At 45.2% G+C, this 15966-nt stretch overlaps 2 protein-coding genes across 4 annotated transcripts; one reads left to right on the top strand and one right to left on the bottom strand.

Annotated features, from left to right (window-relative positions):
• Positions 1 to 44: 44 nt before the first annotated feature.
• On the bottom strand, positions 45 to 3353 carry cbll1 (Cbl proto-oncogene-like 1, E3 ubiquitin protein ligase). 2 transcript variants are annotated; one of them, XM_085902792.1, is made up of 6 exons: positions 3256 to 3353; positions 2426 to 2596; positions 2251 to 2354; positions 2100 to 2183; positions 1954 to 2027; positions 45 to 1773 (listed from the first exon to the last, which is right to left on the bottom strand). In XM_085902792.1, the coding sequence occupies exons 1-6, from the start codon at positions 3341 to 3343 to the stop codon at positions 813 to 815; spliced, it is 1482 nt and encodes a 493-aa protein (XP_085758918.1). In that variant the 5' UTR covers positions 3344 to 3353; the 3' UTR covers positions 45 to 812. The 2 variants fall into 2 exon arrangements, with proteins under 2 accessions (XP_085758918.1, XP_085758916.1); XM_085902790.1 differs by having other exon boundaries at positions 2426 to 2644; positions 3256 to 3336.
• A 445-nt stretch (positions 3354 to 3798) lies between these two features.
• On the top strand, positions 3799 to 14116 carry ppp6r2a (protein phosphatase 6, regulatory subunit 2a). Of its 2 annotated transcripts, none has more exons than XM_085902474.1 (24): positions 3799 to 4243; positions 6797 to 6966; positions 7154 to 7408; positions 7483 to 7669; positions 7751 to 7888; positions 8047 to 8112; positions 8197 to 8309; positions 8390 to 8503; positions 8721 to 8847; positions 8959 to 9111; positions 9183 to 9407; positions 9618 to 9682; positions 9779 to 9894; positions 9988 to 10073; positions 10214 to 10294; positions 10406 to 10485; positions 10578 to 10635; positions 10862 to 10989; positions 11052 to 11176; positions 11325 to 11472; positions 11617 to 11696; positions 11781 to 11949; positions 12217 to 12333; positions 12963 to 14116. In XM_085902474.1, exons 3-24 carry the CDS (start codon positions 7182 to 7184, stop codon positions 13009 to 13011), a joined length of 2652 nt encoding a protein of 883 aa, XP_085758600.1. In that variant the 5' UTR covers positions 3799 to 4243; positions 6797 to 6966; positions 7154 to 7181; the 3' UTR covers positions 13012 to 14116. The 2 variants fall into 2 exon arrangements, with proteins under 2 accessions (XP_085758600.1, XP_085758599.1); XM_085902473.1 differs by having other exon boundaries at positions 10388 to 10485.
• The last annotated feature ends 1850 nt before the right edge of the window (positions 14117 to 15966 follow it).

Here is a 15966-nt window from a genome sequence, read left to right as displayed (position 1 = left end):
AATCGACATGAAAGTGTTGCGATCTTTCCCTTGAATAATGACACTTTTTTTTTTTGGTGCTAGCCGCGTTTTATTTGTGACATTCAGTTAAAAGCAAAAACTGCCAAAACATTATGTTGAAGTCACTTTTCAACCAACTTTGGTACACAAACGCAACAGGACTAAACATCTCAACATTTGTGAATGAAAACTGAGTTTGAAGACCTATTGGTCAAACAATATTTTCTAGATGAACAGCCAGTGGACTTTGTAGAATTTTCATTGATGAAGTATCAGGAGATACGGGTCAGCTGACATAAAATATGGGACAAAAATACTTGAAGGAATTTTTTTTTTTTTAATTAAAAAGAATGGGGTGGCTGCTCTTTTCCAAGTCTATTGTCTGCTCAGCGGGAAAGCAAATAACTAAAAATGTGCACCACAAACTCAAGTGGCAGTTTTATCAAAATACCTACATATACACTGCAACCCTGAGGTTTACCATCACATTTGTTTTCATACAAGTGGTACAGCCCAGTAGGGTTGCAAAATGTTCAAGTTGGAATATTTCCACGGGAATTAATGAAACTAAATTAATGAATGGTGGCTTTAAACAGTGAATTTATTTTTGCAAGCTTAATTTTGACATACTTGCATGTGGGCAAAGCGATCCATCTATTTTACATGGATGTCTGCTTATGATAAAATGTGTTTATTTATGCTTGGATATGATACTTTTCCTTGCCATGAAAAGTCTCCAGTTTGGAATATTTCTAAAATTAAATTCCCATGGAAATATTCCAAGCCTACAGTCCAGTCATTGAGATGGCAATTTACTGATAATAAGGTCGGTAGCGGCCCTGGTCTGGGTGGTGGGGCCCGGGTCCAGGTGGGGGCCCCTGCATCCGCGGAGGGGGAGGCCCCCTGGGAGCGGGCCACATTCCGGGGCTGAGGCCTCCTGGTTGGTTGAATGGCGGGCTGAGGGTTCCCTGGTCTTCGGGGAACTGCGGCATGGAGTTGGGATTGTAGTGATGAGGCGGGGGCGCGTTTACCGGGGGTCCACTGTGCTGGGGTGGAGGTCCCGGGGGTGGGTGGTTCATATAGGGTGGCATTTGGCCCAGGATGTGACCTGGCGGTGGGGTGATAGGAGGGGGGGCTCCGGACATGGGTGGCGGTGGGGCCTGGTTGTACACCATGTGGGGTGTCCCGCCACCTTGGGGTGGGTGCTGCATGGGGTGGTTGATGGGCGGGGGCGGCGGCCCAAAGTGCTGCTGCGGCGGTGGCGGCGGCCCCATCATGTGGTGGGCATGCGGCACCACGGGCGGCTGACCCGGATAGTCCCCGGGGCGGTGGTGCGGCGGCGGCTGGCCCGGACCCGATGACGAGTCATCCTGGATGGGCACGGTGATGAGGTTGCTGTGTTTGCGTGTGGTCACCGTGGCGATCCGATACGTCTCGGGGGGCCCGTCGTGGGGTACGGGGGGCGGCGGCTGCCCGTATGGGTCGTGGCCACCGTGCGGGTGTGGGTTGGCCATGTGCACATGGTTCTTGGTCAAGTGGGGCGGGGGCACGCGGAAGCGCTCTGGGACCTCAGATGCCGGGGGCAGGTGTACGGGTTCCTGGCGGCCTGATGACTTGGCCGACCTCAAGTGACGGTGGTTGACGTGGGCCTGGAGATCCCGCTGGGACAGGTAGGTACGCTTGCAGCCCGACACCACGCTGCACATGTACAGTGAGCCGCGCTGGCACTGCTCAATACGCTGCACTGGGTCTGTGCAGCTGTACATAGTCAGACTGAACACATAACATGCAGACATGTTATTCGGAAGAAATATTTCAAAACATGGAATTCATTCTAACATAAAAGCTTGCAGCTATACATAAAAGATGTTTTACATGATATAGACACATTAAGACACTTCTAATCTTTTAAATTGTGTGAAAAAAAAAAAAAAAAAAGCATCTGAATCTCACCCAGGGCAAAGCTTCTCCCCTTTCTTCTCATGGAGCAAAGCACATTCATAGCAGAAGACATGTTTGCAGGGAATCTGGTAAGAGCGATGATGGTCAAAGTTGCTTATTTTTATTGCTTTTTGTTCCGCAAAATGTTTGGCACGTACCATACGTCCATACAGCTGGATAGGAAGCCCACATTTGTCACAGAAGTGAATTGGGACTTCATCCCTTTCGCCGATTAGATTCAACTGTTGCCAGAGAATGGAGATGTGAGAATACACACACAAAACGAAGCATTTTTAAGTCTTAATATACCTTATAGTCCCAAAACAGCGGCTGTGGGTATCTCCTCTGGGCAGCAAACACATCTCCTGCTTTACCACCAAAGTCAAACTTCTCTTGTTTGAAGCCAAGGTTATCTGTGATCACAAACAGAAAAATATAAGCAAAAAGAAGTGAGGTGCTCGGTGGTGGTCGAAAAAGCACTTACTGTCTTTTTCCGCAGTTTCGGTTTTTAGCGGCAGCCTGTTGCCAGGCCTCTGGGTACGGGGCGGAGGTTTAACCCTCAGGGGTTGCTTTGAGATGAGCTTGATGGGGATGCGCCTGCGGACATCGGGTCCGCCCAGACTCCCTGAGCCATCGCTTCCTTGGAGATCGTTGTCTGTCAAAAGGGGGTCACAATGAGGAAACCTTTGACCTGAAGTATGTTCTGCAAGCCGCAGAGACGTTGCACGAGAAGAAGGGATACAAACTGAATATCATCATTGAAAAAAACATTTGAAAAGTGCAGAATACACATTCGTTTCACCGCGGGACCTCTCAAAACCCACGCCTTCCAATTTTTGGCATTACGTAGACAGTGCTTGAGAAGCCTGTCATAACTTGTGAAAACAAAAAACGATCCCGATGACGTCAAATTCATCCAGTTAGCGCTTGCAGCATCGATGCTAACGACGTTAGCATTCCTATAGGCTTAGCACTGTCACTAAAATATAAGTTAGCAGCTCTACACTTTGAATATGGATTTATTTTTTATTTAAATACCCATCATTGCCATTATAGCCCCTAACAGATGTTTCAGCACTTGGGGGTTTGTCAACTTTTATCGACTAGTGGGAGGGCTCAGTGGCTAGTTGACGCTAACTTGGCCCATGCTAAACGGAACGTTGATCTCAGAACGCTAACAACGATCAGGCGCTTTCGATCATGCTCTAGACTTCATGTTGCATCAGTCTAAGGTTATTTAAAAAAATAAAACTCAAAATATTATAATAGTATGTTATCGAGAAGGGGGGGGGGGGGTGACGAAATAACACTTACCGCTTTGGTCCATGATCCGAGTGAGTCGGCGCAGTGCATTGTGGGATTGAAGAGAGAGAAGTGGGAGGATGGAAGGAGGCATAGTCATGACTCATAATAAACGTTTTTACGATTAAAGAATCATAATTCTGGGTAAACAAAATTTGCGAGTAATCAAGTTGGCTGGATAAATGCTGTACATTCGTATACATTTGCATGCATGCCGAGAGGGGAAGGAATGAGTACTGACTTTAAAAATAAACTGTTGTAAACTACTTAGGATAATTTCATGAACCGTATTTAATCTGTTTTTAATGTGATTTCCCCACTCAATTTAAAAAAATATTTAAGTTGGAATGGAAATGTGGAAGGAGTAAAATGACGGAAATTGGCGGAATAAAAAAATATTTGGGGATTTAAAATTCACAATACATTAATTTATTATATATTAAATAAAAAAAAAATATTCATTTGTCATGGTTGTTTTTAATAGATTTTGCGCTGATTTCCGCGCACTATCCAAAATGCACGCTCCCGCGCGACGCTGGTGCTGCGCGTCCCCGCCACCCAGCGTCGCCATTTTGATTCGAAAAAATATGACTGAGTTTTTCCTGCTTTGCATGCTAAACTTAGCTCCGCGTTTGAATTTCATTCGAATCAAACGCGCTCCGTCCGAAAGAACAGATATCGGGGCCATTGATGCCCAACAAGCCGCCCGCGGCTCAGTATTTGCCTCTCGGGGTGAATTTTAAAGCCACGCTTTGGACTTAACGTCGGGAGCTAACTTGAAGCTAACAGACAGCCTCCTGCTTGCTTGTTCGAACTGTCGAAGGCTGACCCAGGCTGTTCTTCAAAACAAATCACTAGATGAGGCTCATGCAGTGAAGCTAACGCGGCTAATTGTGAGCTGGGGGGGAGCTAGTGACTAAGGGATCGGGCTGGGGTAAGAAAAAAAAGTGCTGTAACGGTCTAACGCAAAGAAGAGGAAACGCACGGGGGATATTCAAAGGTAAGTTTCTCGTGGGCGGATATAATGTGATTACTGTACTCAACTCGGCCACAAAGTTTAACTTAAAGTTTGTGGGGGGGGCTAACTTCATGTTAATCGTAGCTGCTAGTTAGCTTCTGTGCTAAGCTCAACGTAAAAGGAGGAACTAAAGCTGGCTAACTTGCGCGAGTAAGTTGCTACTCGCAAGCTAGCCTTAGCAAACCCAACCGACCAACTTAGCCGAATTGTGTTCCGTTCGGGTGACCCCTTAAGGGCAACGAACGTAACCTCGGCGCCATTGTATGTTAGGTGTCAGTTCAAAGAATGCTCTGTTATTTTTGCCATATTTGTTCTTCAATTTTCTTAAATGTGAGCACTTCTACCCAGCGTTATGTTGTAAAATTAAGGCCGTTCGAAGTCGATGGAGGCCAGCCGCTGCCGAGCCATGTGGTGTTAACGATACATTTTCTCGAACTCGTACCTCGATCCCCTTTTACGTCTTTAATGTGAAGGAATATTAAGATCTGTGTTCAGTAAAATACCAAATTTAGAGACTCTCACAATGTTCCGTATGCTACCGTTAGGGTTTAAGTAAACAAGAAATCCAACCCCGTCTTTCCCAACAACATTACAAATGAGCATTTGTCATGCGTTATAATTCTTTCAACTAGCAATTTACCTGGATTAATAAATTGTTTGTGATAGCTCTTAACACCCAGTGGGCATATTTCTTTTAATTTAGTGTAAGACTTTAGAACTATATTGTTAGCCTAATAGCGTAATTGACTAAGTCGTGACAAACACAACACAAAAAGGAATAATAGTATTGTTTCCTTGGTAATAACCATTCTAGATCACCATGACCTACACAGATGTAAAGAAATAAAAATTGCAAGCATATTATTACTTTTTTGATATTGTTTTGGTCAGCTATACTGTCAGGCTAACCGTATGTAACAAGACACCATAAAGGTCAAAGTGCTATTCTAAATAAATGTTCACATGGCAAATAATGGAAAATGAATTACTGGTAGTGCTCAAATAATCCAGATTTGTACACGGCATTTTAGAAAATCTTTGAGAACTCAAGCAACTCGCATATTTGACGTCATTTATGGATGGAAATAAGATTCACATACACAAAAAGATGCAAAACAACCAGTCAACCTCTTTTAACGCTTCCGTTATGGTCCAAGCAAACCGAAATCTGACCCCCCACTCTCCAATTCGGCTGTCAGTGACATTTGTTGCTAAGCTTAAAAAGCAGCTATATATTTTTGTTCAGACCGTTCACACTGATGATAAAAAAACAATATTTATATCCTCAAAGGGAGAAAATGACAATTCACAAGTGTGTATGGTCACATTTTTACAACAAAGTCTCATGTTGTGAGCATAAACGACACTGCTGATGACGCAAATCTTCAGCGCAATGGCGACGGCTGTTCTCACACTTTTGCATTTTTGTTTCTGTGGGAATATTGACAATCAGCTTAGCTGGACAAATCTGGGCACGCTCCTCATACGTGCAATGTCATACTCTTCGAACGTCACTCTCACAACTTTTAGAACTTCTGCAATCTGTGCAATACCATTTCCTTGGTTTCTTTTCATCTTGTCCAACTCCACTTTGTTGTTTATCCACAACAATGTGCATCTTTTTTATGCTTCCTCTTTTCCTCAACCGCCCCGTGCGCTTCGCCGATTGTTGTTGCTGCGGTCGCCTCCTGCGGGTTCTATTTTGGATGTAAAAGTCAAGCTCCCGCCGTCCCAGCTCGCCATCCACGAGGAGCACTCGCGAAGTTATTATTGCACTTGTGTACTCTGTAAATGTATGCCAGATGGACACCGCTGCTGTTACATGTGCAGGGGAGGGGAAAATAAAGGACAGAAAAAAAAAGGAGGAAAGCTTATGATTTGCCCTCAGTTCAGTTTCACCTTCTGCAATCAACAGTTGGGTCGCACGCTCTTCCCACAGCTACAAAATTTTGGCTCTGCGTTTGCATCGGGCCGAGTCTGTTTGCCTCCATAGTAACCACTCGAGGAAAACAAACGCGCACACTCTGAAAAGTTGTATAATTATCCAGGCCTTTGTCAAGCACCATAGCGTTAGATTCTAGCCGTTGAAAAGCGCCTGTCGCTCGTGAGATGTTTGACTAAAATCAGTCATGTTGCTCCCGAGTCGTGAGCAGAGTGCGCCTTACATCAACAGTCCTCACTTGTTTCCAACTCCTCATTTCGCACAATGCTCTACGCAGAACTCAGCAAAGGTAATTAAAAAAACTAGTGGTACAAAAATAGTAATCAGCCTTTTGTTTTCAGGCATGCTAGGAAACGAGTGGCACAACTCCGTCTTGCTTCTCAGGCTTTCCCTGGCACACAAACGCAGTCACGTTTTGGATAGTAGTGTAACTCAGAAGGCAGGAAATTGCCCACTTGCCCTCATTCAGGCCTGATGTCCCTAAAAATATGGGGGGGGGGGGGATGTTTAAACCACCTTTAAATTCATATTAAAACAAATTATGACCCAATGGTTCAGCTCAATTTTTATTTATTTTTTATTTCCCTTTGCAGGTTATGGTGAGCCTCGCAGCGTTCCATCTCCTAAACAGGCCTGCATTTTAAAAGGAGACCCATGCTGATAAATGCCAGGCCCCCCCACGCTTTCTGTCTTGTGCACAAACACAAATGCCTGCCTGCTCGCGGGAGAGGTCTGATTAAAGATATCCACATTTCATTCACTGGTATGTACTACCGTAGCCCCTTCGAGATCACGTGGCAGTTACAAAATGCTTTTCACAGATGGGTGATGAAAACAGTAACTGTATAACGTATGTAAAGAGTGTAGATTTTGGCATTGAGGTTTATTAGGGGGGGGGGGGGGGGCGTCTGGTAGTGCACTTGTACATAACATGTTACTTTTTCCTTCAGGGCTGTGTTCCCCACCCCGGCGGCCACCATGTTTTGGAAGTTTGACCTGCACACCACCTCCCATATCGACCAGCTGCTGGACCGGGAGGACGTGACGCTGCGCGAGCTGATGGAGGAAGACGATGTGCTGCAGGAGTGCAAGGCTCAGAACCGCCGCCTGCTGCTCTTCCTCTCCCAGGACCACTGCATGCAGGAGCTGGTCAGCCTCATCACCAAAGAGCCGCCCGCCGACTTGGAAGAGAGGAGCCGATTTAAGTGCGTACATTTGTCATGTGATATGCTACCAGATAAACTAGCTATCCATATTCAAATGTATTTTTTCCTCAAAGGCTTCCCAACATTGCGTGCGAGCTCCTGACCTCAGACGTGTCTATCATAAACGATAAGCTGGGCGGAGAAGAATCTCTCCTGGAGGTGCTCTACCACTTCCTGGAGCAGGACCCGCCCCTCAACCCGCTGCTCGCCAGCTTCTTCAGCAAAACCATCGGCAATCTCATTGCCAGGAAAACCGAAGAGGTAGAGCTGCAATGGCCTCGTATGGCCGAATGGCACGAATGCTCACCTTGTGGCATTCGTCTGTCAATCTGCCGCTCTCAGGTGATCGCCTTTCTCAAGAAGAAGGAAGGCTTCATTGCTCTGGTGCTGAAACACATAGATGCGTCTGCTATGATGGACCTGCTGCTTCGCCTCATCAGTTGTGTGGAGCCTGCCCCTTTGAGGCAGGAGGTCCTTCATGTAAGCTCTCCAATTCAAAACTCTGACATTGCTGGAGACTGTAAAAAAAAACAACAACAACTCATTGATAGTTTACAAGAACCATGAACTATGATCTGCAATTTAGCAGGTAAAGTAGTGTATCCTTAAAAAACCAACATGTTTTTATGTTCTTCAAGTGGCTGAATGAAGAGAAGCTCGTTCAAAGACTCATTGAGCTTATCCATACTGGTAAAGATGAGGAGGTAAGTCTCGGGAGCCAATTTAGATTCTTCACCTAAGCGTGCATTTTTTTTTTGAATGTCTGGTTTTCCTTTCCAATTTGTCAGAGACAATCAAACGCGTCCCAAACACTTTGTGACATAATTCGCCTTAGCCGAGACCAGGCCAATCAAATGCAGGAGAACATGGAGGCCGACCCACTATTGGCTGTGCTCGAGTCGTAAGTCGCTCCCGTCTCTCGATGAACTGAATCATTAGCCGCGCATCAGTTTGCTCAGTCAACAAAATGGCTTCTTCCAGACAAGAAACTGTAGCAGGACTCCTCAAGAACATGTTTGAGGGCGAGAGGAACGAGGCTTCCATTGTTAACGGAACTCAAGTGCTACTTACCTTACTGGAGACCAGGAGGTCTGGGTGAGTATGCGGAAAAAAAAAGCAAGCACTATTACACTTGCTCAGATTTTTAAAACAACCGAATCGCCAGAGATCATCAGGTGTGCGCAAGTTACCCAATTTCACTTCATTGGTTTGAAGACTAGCAATTTATTATTGTCAGTGTCGCGTATCGGTTGTGAACGAGGGCTTGCCCTGGCTGATTGGTATATCATGCGCCGTCTCTTCTTCTCCCCAGGTTGGAAGGGCTGATGGATCTGTATTCTCAGGGTTATGAAAGGTCTTACACTGTCAACAGCAGTATTTTAAATGCCATTGAGCCCCATTTAAAAGATTTCCAGCAGCTTCTTCTGGATCCCCCAAAGGTAGCGACACACAGTACACGTATTGACTTTGCCAAGCACTTGATGAACGTCACTCCAGTACGTCGCATCCACGAAAGGTCTTTGAGCTCTCTTTTCCTTTTCTGTCTGCAGAAAGGTGCAATACTGACCACCGTTGGCGTTCTAGATCAGCCACTGGGGAACGCCCGCCTTCACGTGGCCCGACTGGTGGCTGCCCTCCTGCAGACCACCTCCCCCAGTATCTGCCAGGAGCTATGCGACCTCGGCACCATGGACCTATTACTGGTAGGCCCGACTTCAATTCGGAACCCGAGCTCGACGCCGATACTAAGTCTGGTGTTTGTCCCGCTGCGCAGGATCTGTTCTTCAAATACTCGTGGAATAACTTTTTGCACTTCCAAGTGGAGCTCTGTGTGGCGGCCATCCTGAACCACCCTTCCTCCGAGGAGCGGCCCAACCCGGGCCTCCAGAACCATAACGGGCAGCAAGCGGCATCGGCCGCCGAAACTCAAGTCGAGGCAGTGGAGTCGGGCGGGACCAGTGACCCACAGACCTCCCTCCACAATACCCTGGTGGCACATGTAAGTGCAGCTCGATGGCACCGCCGTGTTGTTGGTAGATGTGGAGCTGCTGATGTTAGCTCGCAGGCTAGCGCCCATTGTTTTGACAAGTACGAAAACCTTTTTTTTTTTATACATAGCTGTGAGAAAATGACTTCCACCCCATAGAAGTATGGATAAACAATATGCTCGATTTCACTTTTGATTTATTTATTGGGCTCAAATGTGCAGCTTTTCCAGAAGTGTCGATTGGTACAAAAGATCCTCGATGCCTGGGAGGAGAACGATAAAATACAGTGAGTGTGTTTATTTTATTTTTTTTTATAAGAAATCTGCTCAGTCGGGTAATTTGTGAAATTCCAGGTGAAATAATGTGGCTGTGACTTCCACAGGTCTGAGGGTGGCACCAGAAGAGGCAACATGGGTCACCTTACCAGAATTTCCAACATGGTGGTCCAGAACCTAGAGAAGGGGCCAGTACAGGCCCAGATTGCTGACCTCATCAAAGGTAAACCTTTGAAACGGAACATTAGAAACAAGCGCTCAGTCATTATTAACTAAAATTGTTTTTATTTTATTTTTTAAATTAAAAACAATTCAGAGCTGCCTGAAGACTGCAGAGGTCGCTGGGAGAGTTTTGTGGACGAAACGCTGAGAGAAACAAACAGAAGAAACACAGTCGAGCTGGTGAGAAGACGTTCACCACAGACAAAAGATTACTCCAGTAGCACCATTTTTATTTATTTTTCGTGAATTGTTCATTCGCCTTGATCGCTGTCCAATAGTTTGGTGCCTTCAGCTATTTTCATGTGCCGTGCGTTGTACAGGTGAGCACGCACAACATGCATTCGTCCAGCGAGGACGACGACATGGAGAGCCCCTTCCCAAACGACCTGTCCCTCCAACAGGTAGGGTCACGCTCTTGGAAAAAAATCAAATAAAATGCGGCGACACTCAGCGCAGTGGCGTCACCCTAAAAGGTGTCCCTCTGACATTCCCAGGCTTTCTCTGACTATCAGATCCAGCAGATGACCGCCAACTTCGTGGACCAGTTTGGCTTCAACGACGAGGAGTTCAGCGAACACGACGAAAATATCAAGTGAGTTGCGACACTCAAGTCTGACGTCAGCCTTACGTGTACTGTTAGCTCTCATTGTACTGTAAATGTTTTTTTTCTCCTTTCCCCTCCAGCGCCACATTTGACAGAATTGCAGAAATAAACTTCAATTTAGATTCTGATGATAACAGTGTAAGTATTCAACAAGTGCTTTTCAAGTATGCTAAAAAAAAAGTGTAAGTAAAAAAAATACTGTTGCATTTCCATGTGAGGTTAAGACGGAGCATTTTGCAAATAAAGTTTGTCAGTCGGAAATCTGCGAAAATACTTTTTTCTGCAACGACCTTTGCCTTTAGTTTATGGCATGCGGACATGCAAATGCCTCTGCGGTTTATTCTCGTGTCCACTTGCAATACAGGCCAACGCAGCTGCTTTTGAGGCCTGCTGTAAAGAGAGGATACATCAGTTTGATGATGCGGATGAGGAAGAGGACATATGGGAGGAAAAGGAGATCAACTATGCAACGCAAGCTAAATCCAGAACAAGGTAAATCTTGTTCTTTGCTCAAATAGTTCCATTTAAAGCTCATTGTGGGGCCTCTTTCCCAGGTTTGGGGTGTCCCAAACATCAGAAGGAAGCTCCCGGAGTAGCTTGGAAAATGGCGGACAGGAGCAAGACTGCGGCTCGGAATCCGACGAGGAGGAAGAGTTTGAGCAGAACACATCAGACACAGGTGGGGGGCGTCAAGATTAAAGTCTGACACCACATTTGTTGACTTCAAAATAATTGTTTTACAGATTATTTCTGTCATCCTTTCTGAGACTAATTTTTATTCCGATGAAATATACTATTCATATTTTCTCCTCCCATCCTGTCTCCAGGTCCAGGCTGGACAGCAAATTTCAGGGACTCTGACGGGATCACGGCATCCCAGACTCCATCTGGCTGGGATGCGCTTCCCGCCGGTGCTGGAAACGAGACCCAGGAAACGGGCTGGGCCAATTTCACGGCGTTCCAGCCGTTCTCAAGGTTAGCTTGCATGTCTTCAACTTGGAAATTTTACGCTGGCTCGCATAGCCCAAAAGTTGCTCTTTCCCATTCTGATAAAAGTCAATGAATGAATGCTCTTTAGCGGCGTGCACATGCGCTCAAGTGTCGTTTCTTCCCTTCCAGCACAGTCAGGTGCAGCTCCCCCGTGGAGACTGGAGGCAGCGACGCGGACAAACAAGCCAAACAAAACCACGAGAAGGGCGGTGAGTGAGTTCAGCTGGTCGGACCAGATTGTGCCATTTTGTTCCCGCCCAGCTCACTTGCTTTCCTTTTTCGCGCGCAAGCAGACGCCGTCGCCTCGCCCTGCGTGGGTCCTTCGGGGGACGTGACGGAGGCTCCTCCCGCCGCCTCGGACAGCGTTTCGCCCGCAGGCCCCGACGGCGAGGAAGTCAACTCGGCAGCAACTATGGTCTCAAAAGCAGCTGCCGGCGGCAGCAAGACAGCGGACGTCACAAGGTTCAAAATCCCCTTCTGCTTGTTATGTATAAGAAAACTATAATTGAAGCAAAAAGTACCACACCGAGCTAAATATAGGTGAAAGTCGCGAGTGCAAATTACTGGGCACTTCTCTGCAACTTGAGCCTAAATACAAGTTTGCATGTTGACGGAGGACTTTTCATCCAGTACTGATGCTTCTACCAGGAGCTCCAAGGCAAAATGGGTGACTAATAAGGGAATGTGACGAATGAACTGTGAAGCTCAAACCTGCTTTTGCGCACGCAGCGAGGAGAGTCCTGTGTCCCTGGAGAAGCTCTCACTGTCAGATCCTCCAGAAGCCTCGGAGCAGCAGCAGCAGCAGCCTCCTGAGGAATCACCCGTAACCGCACAGACTGACAGGAAGTAAGTTGTCACTCCGCCAACGCCCACTTGGACTCAAGCAAGTAACTGGGGTGTTAAAACTACTGCAACCCCGAGAGTTGTCTGCCTTACCAGCTTTCCATAGAAATCTATTTTGTAGCGGTTTTTGTCAGTATGATTTTTCTAAAGAGCTTAAGTCAACGTAGCCTGTTTCTGCTCATTTCTTAGGGTGTTATTCAAGCTAGTGTTTAAGTTAATACTTATACTAATATTAATACTAGGTGATTGTCATGCATCGGATAATTTCACGACTATAGTCATTTATGTAACACAGGCTCGAAGCATCATATTAAAGCGTGTTGGTTCTCTGCTTTAACGCTTTGTCTGTTTGCTCAACTTGACAACAGAGAGAAGACATTTTTTGGCAAGGAGGTATGAGCTTGGGTATGATCGTGTAATGTTGTAATCCAAAAGAGAGACAGCAACAAAAACAAAAAAAAAAGGCAATATTGGCCAGCTATTAGGTTGTGTCCTAATGTAAAGTAAAGCTTTGTAATCTTAAACTTTATAATTTGCACATCCAGTCGCAACTTCCCGGAGCACTCTTAAGTTTCACGAAGCCGGGTGTGGTGGTGTCATGTTGTTAAGTGTGGCGTCCCTGTGCACCCCAGAGAGGAGCCGCCGGCGCCCCAAGAAGTGGCCGTCAACGGGCCGGTGTGAGCGCAGACGCGGGAGCGGCGGGGATGCCAACCACCAGCTGTAAGCCTCCTCCTCCAGAGTGACTCCTTTCAAAATAAACCTCAGTGCGACTCCAGTGTTTTTACTGAATCACTCTGCCATGTTATTGGACCTGGACACTGCCAATCGATACCAGTAACCAGAGGCGGCGGAACATGTACAAAAAAAAAAAAAAAAAATTATATATATATATATATATATATATATATATATATATATATATATATATATATATATATATATATATATATATATATATATATATATATATATATATATAAAAACAGAAAAAGGAGGACAAAAACAGAACAGTATGTAGATCGTCAAATCCTAACACCCCCCCTCCCCCCATGTTGCACATGAATACGTGCGGTTTTAATGTAGCAGCAATCTTGGAGGAGGGTAAAAATCAGCATCACCATTATTTTTTTATGTCCAGAACGATTTCTCTCTTACAGGTTGAACCTGGCAGTTAGGCTTTGACATTGCTGCACCATGTCAGGATAGCACAGGCTACATTTTTCTGTTGATTTTTTTATTTTTTTTTTCTTAAGTGCGCCTCAATTACAATAAGCCTGTTTTTTTTTTGTGTGTGTTTTTGACAAAGCACTTGTTCAGCCATTTCCTGTCTGTTCTAGCACAATATCAGTGTTTCACCTTGAGCTCTTGCAGAATGAAATTTTCCACACGATTGCATCTTGGTTTCCTTCTTCCAGGATTATTATTTTTATTTTTTCTTGGTTGCCGTTTAAAGAACCTTCCTCACCAGTTGTCTGAATGTGTCACGTAGGATGATGAGGAGGGGTCAGCGAACAGAGCTGTAAGAGTATTACTGTCTTTAGCTCATGTGCAATAACGTCAATTAGTCCTTTTTAATTTAAATCCAACCTATTTTATGAGATGAAATCAAGCTAGCAGTCATTTGGTGTCATTTTGCTTCAATTGAATTAATTTTAATTTTATTTAGTGCATGTGTGAGCGACCTCACTTGTGAGCTCAGACCTTCTGATTGTATTGATGTTAACCGTTCTTTTTTTTTTTTTTTTTCCCCCAACCAACCAAACGTTACCTACCTAATATACAATTGCTAATCTACATTTACAGGTCATTTTACAAGCAATCTTAAATAATATGGTAGTCTGTTTCTGTCTCTATCTCTCTCTCTCCACAAAGCACACAGGATATGAGTGACATCTGGAATGAGTGATGCTGTACTTTTTGTTTTCTTTTTGTTTTTGTTTTCTTTCAATGTTAATTTTATTTGATCTCCAAGCTGCAGGATTGAGGAAAATAAAAAAGAGGACAGGTGCTGGTTTCAAGCAGCCCCGAGCCTCTTGGTGTACTTAAAAATCACTTGATGGCGATCTGGTTCTATGATTCATTGTTCAAACAAATTAAAAGTGTCTGACCACGTTAATACCAAAGTGTTGTCTTGTTATTGGGGCAGTTTAGCTTTAAGAATGAAGTTGCTGTCCTTGGAAATTAAAATACAAATTTCTTGTGGAGAATTGTGAGAAATAACAGGTGTTTTTCTTGTGATACATGTTTGGGACAAAACATATGGCCATTAATTTTCCCTAAAGAAGTGGCTTGTCATTTGTGACGTCAATCATAAACACTTTATTGGGTACAACTGTGGTGTGTCCATGCGTGTCGTGGAGAAGGTCGATTTCAATGTAATTTTCCCTAATGATGGCCTGTCATTAGATGCACCTCACAAAGGTCGTGTACCTAATGAAGTGTCCGTGAGTGACGTCACAGATCAACCAGCCAATCAGGAGGTGGGGGTGAGGGCAGGTGGGGCACTTTTCACTTTCATTTAAGTTTTGACCATAATTTTCCCTAATGAAGTGGCCTGTGATTAGGTACACCTGAAAATGGCGGTGTACCTAATGGAGTGTCCAGTGACGTCACAGATCAACCAGCCAATCAGAAAGTGGGGGGTTGTTCGGGTGTGGCACTTTTCACTTTCTGTTAAACTTTGACCATGATTTTTCCCTAATGAAGTGGCCTGGTATTAGGTACACCTGAAAATGGCGGTGTACCTAATGGAGTGTCCGTGTGACGTCACAGATCAGACAGCCAATCAGAAAGTGGGGGTGAGGGCGGGTGGGGCACTTTTAGTTTCAGTTAACCCTTGACCCGGATGTCTCCCTAATGAAGTGGCCTGTTGTTAGGTACACCTGAAAATGGCGGTGTACCTAATGGAGTGTCCAGTGACGTCACAGATCAACCAGCCAATCAGAAAGTGGGGGGTTGTTCGGGTGTGGCACTTTTCACTTTCTGTTAAACTTTGACCATGATTTTTCCCTAATGAAGTGGCCTGGTATTAGGTACACCTGAAAATGGCGGTGTACCTAATGGAGTGTCCAGTGACGTCACAGATCAACCAGCCAATCAGAAAGTGGGGGGTTGTTCGGGTGTGGCACTTTTCACTTTCTGTTAAACTTTGACCATGATTTTTCCCTAATGAAGTGGCCTGGTATTAGGTACACCTGAAAATGGCGATGTACCTAATGGAGTGTCCAGTGACGTCACAAATCAACCAGCCAATCAGAAAGTGGGGGGTTGTTCGGGTGTGGCACTTTTCACTTTCTGTTAAACTTTGACCATGATTTTTCCCTAATGAAGTGGCCTGGTATTAGGTACACCTGAAAATGGCGGTGTACCTAATGGAGTGTCCAGTGACGTCACAGATCAACCAGCCAATCAGAAAGTGGGGGGTTGTTCGGGTGTGGCACTTTTCACTTTCTGTTAAACTTTGACCATGATTTTTCCCTAATGAAGTGGCCTGGTATTAGGTACACCTGAAAATGGCGGTGTACCTAATGGAGTGTCCGTGTGACGTCACAGATCAGACAGCCAATTAGAAAGTGGGGGTGAGGGCGGGTGGGGCACTTTTAGTTTCAGTTAACCCTTGACCCGGATGTCTCCCTA

This window comes from Syngnathus leptorhynchus, chromosome 21, assembly GCF_054491065.1.
Source record: "Syngnathus leptorhynchus isolate UIUO chromosome 21, UIUO_Slep, whole genome shotgun sequence".
In the NCBI taxonomy this organism is placed as follows: Eukaryota; Metazoa; Chordata; class Actinopteri; order Syngnathiformes; family Syngnathidae; genus Syngnathus; species Syngnathus leptorhynchus.
Note: the sequence above shows the minus strand (reverse complement) of the source record. Positions and strands in the feature narration are given on the sequence as shown.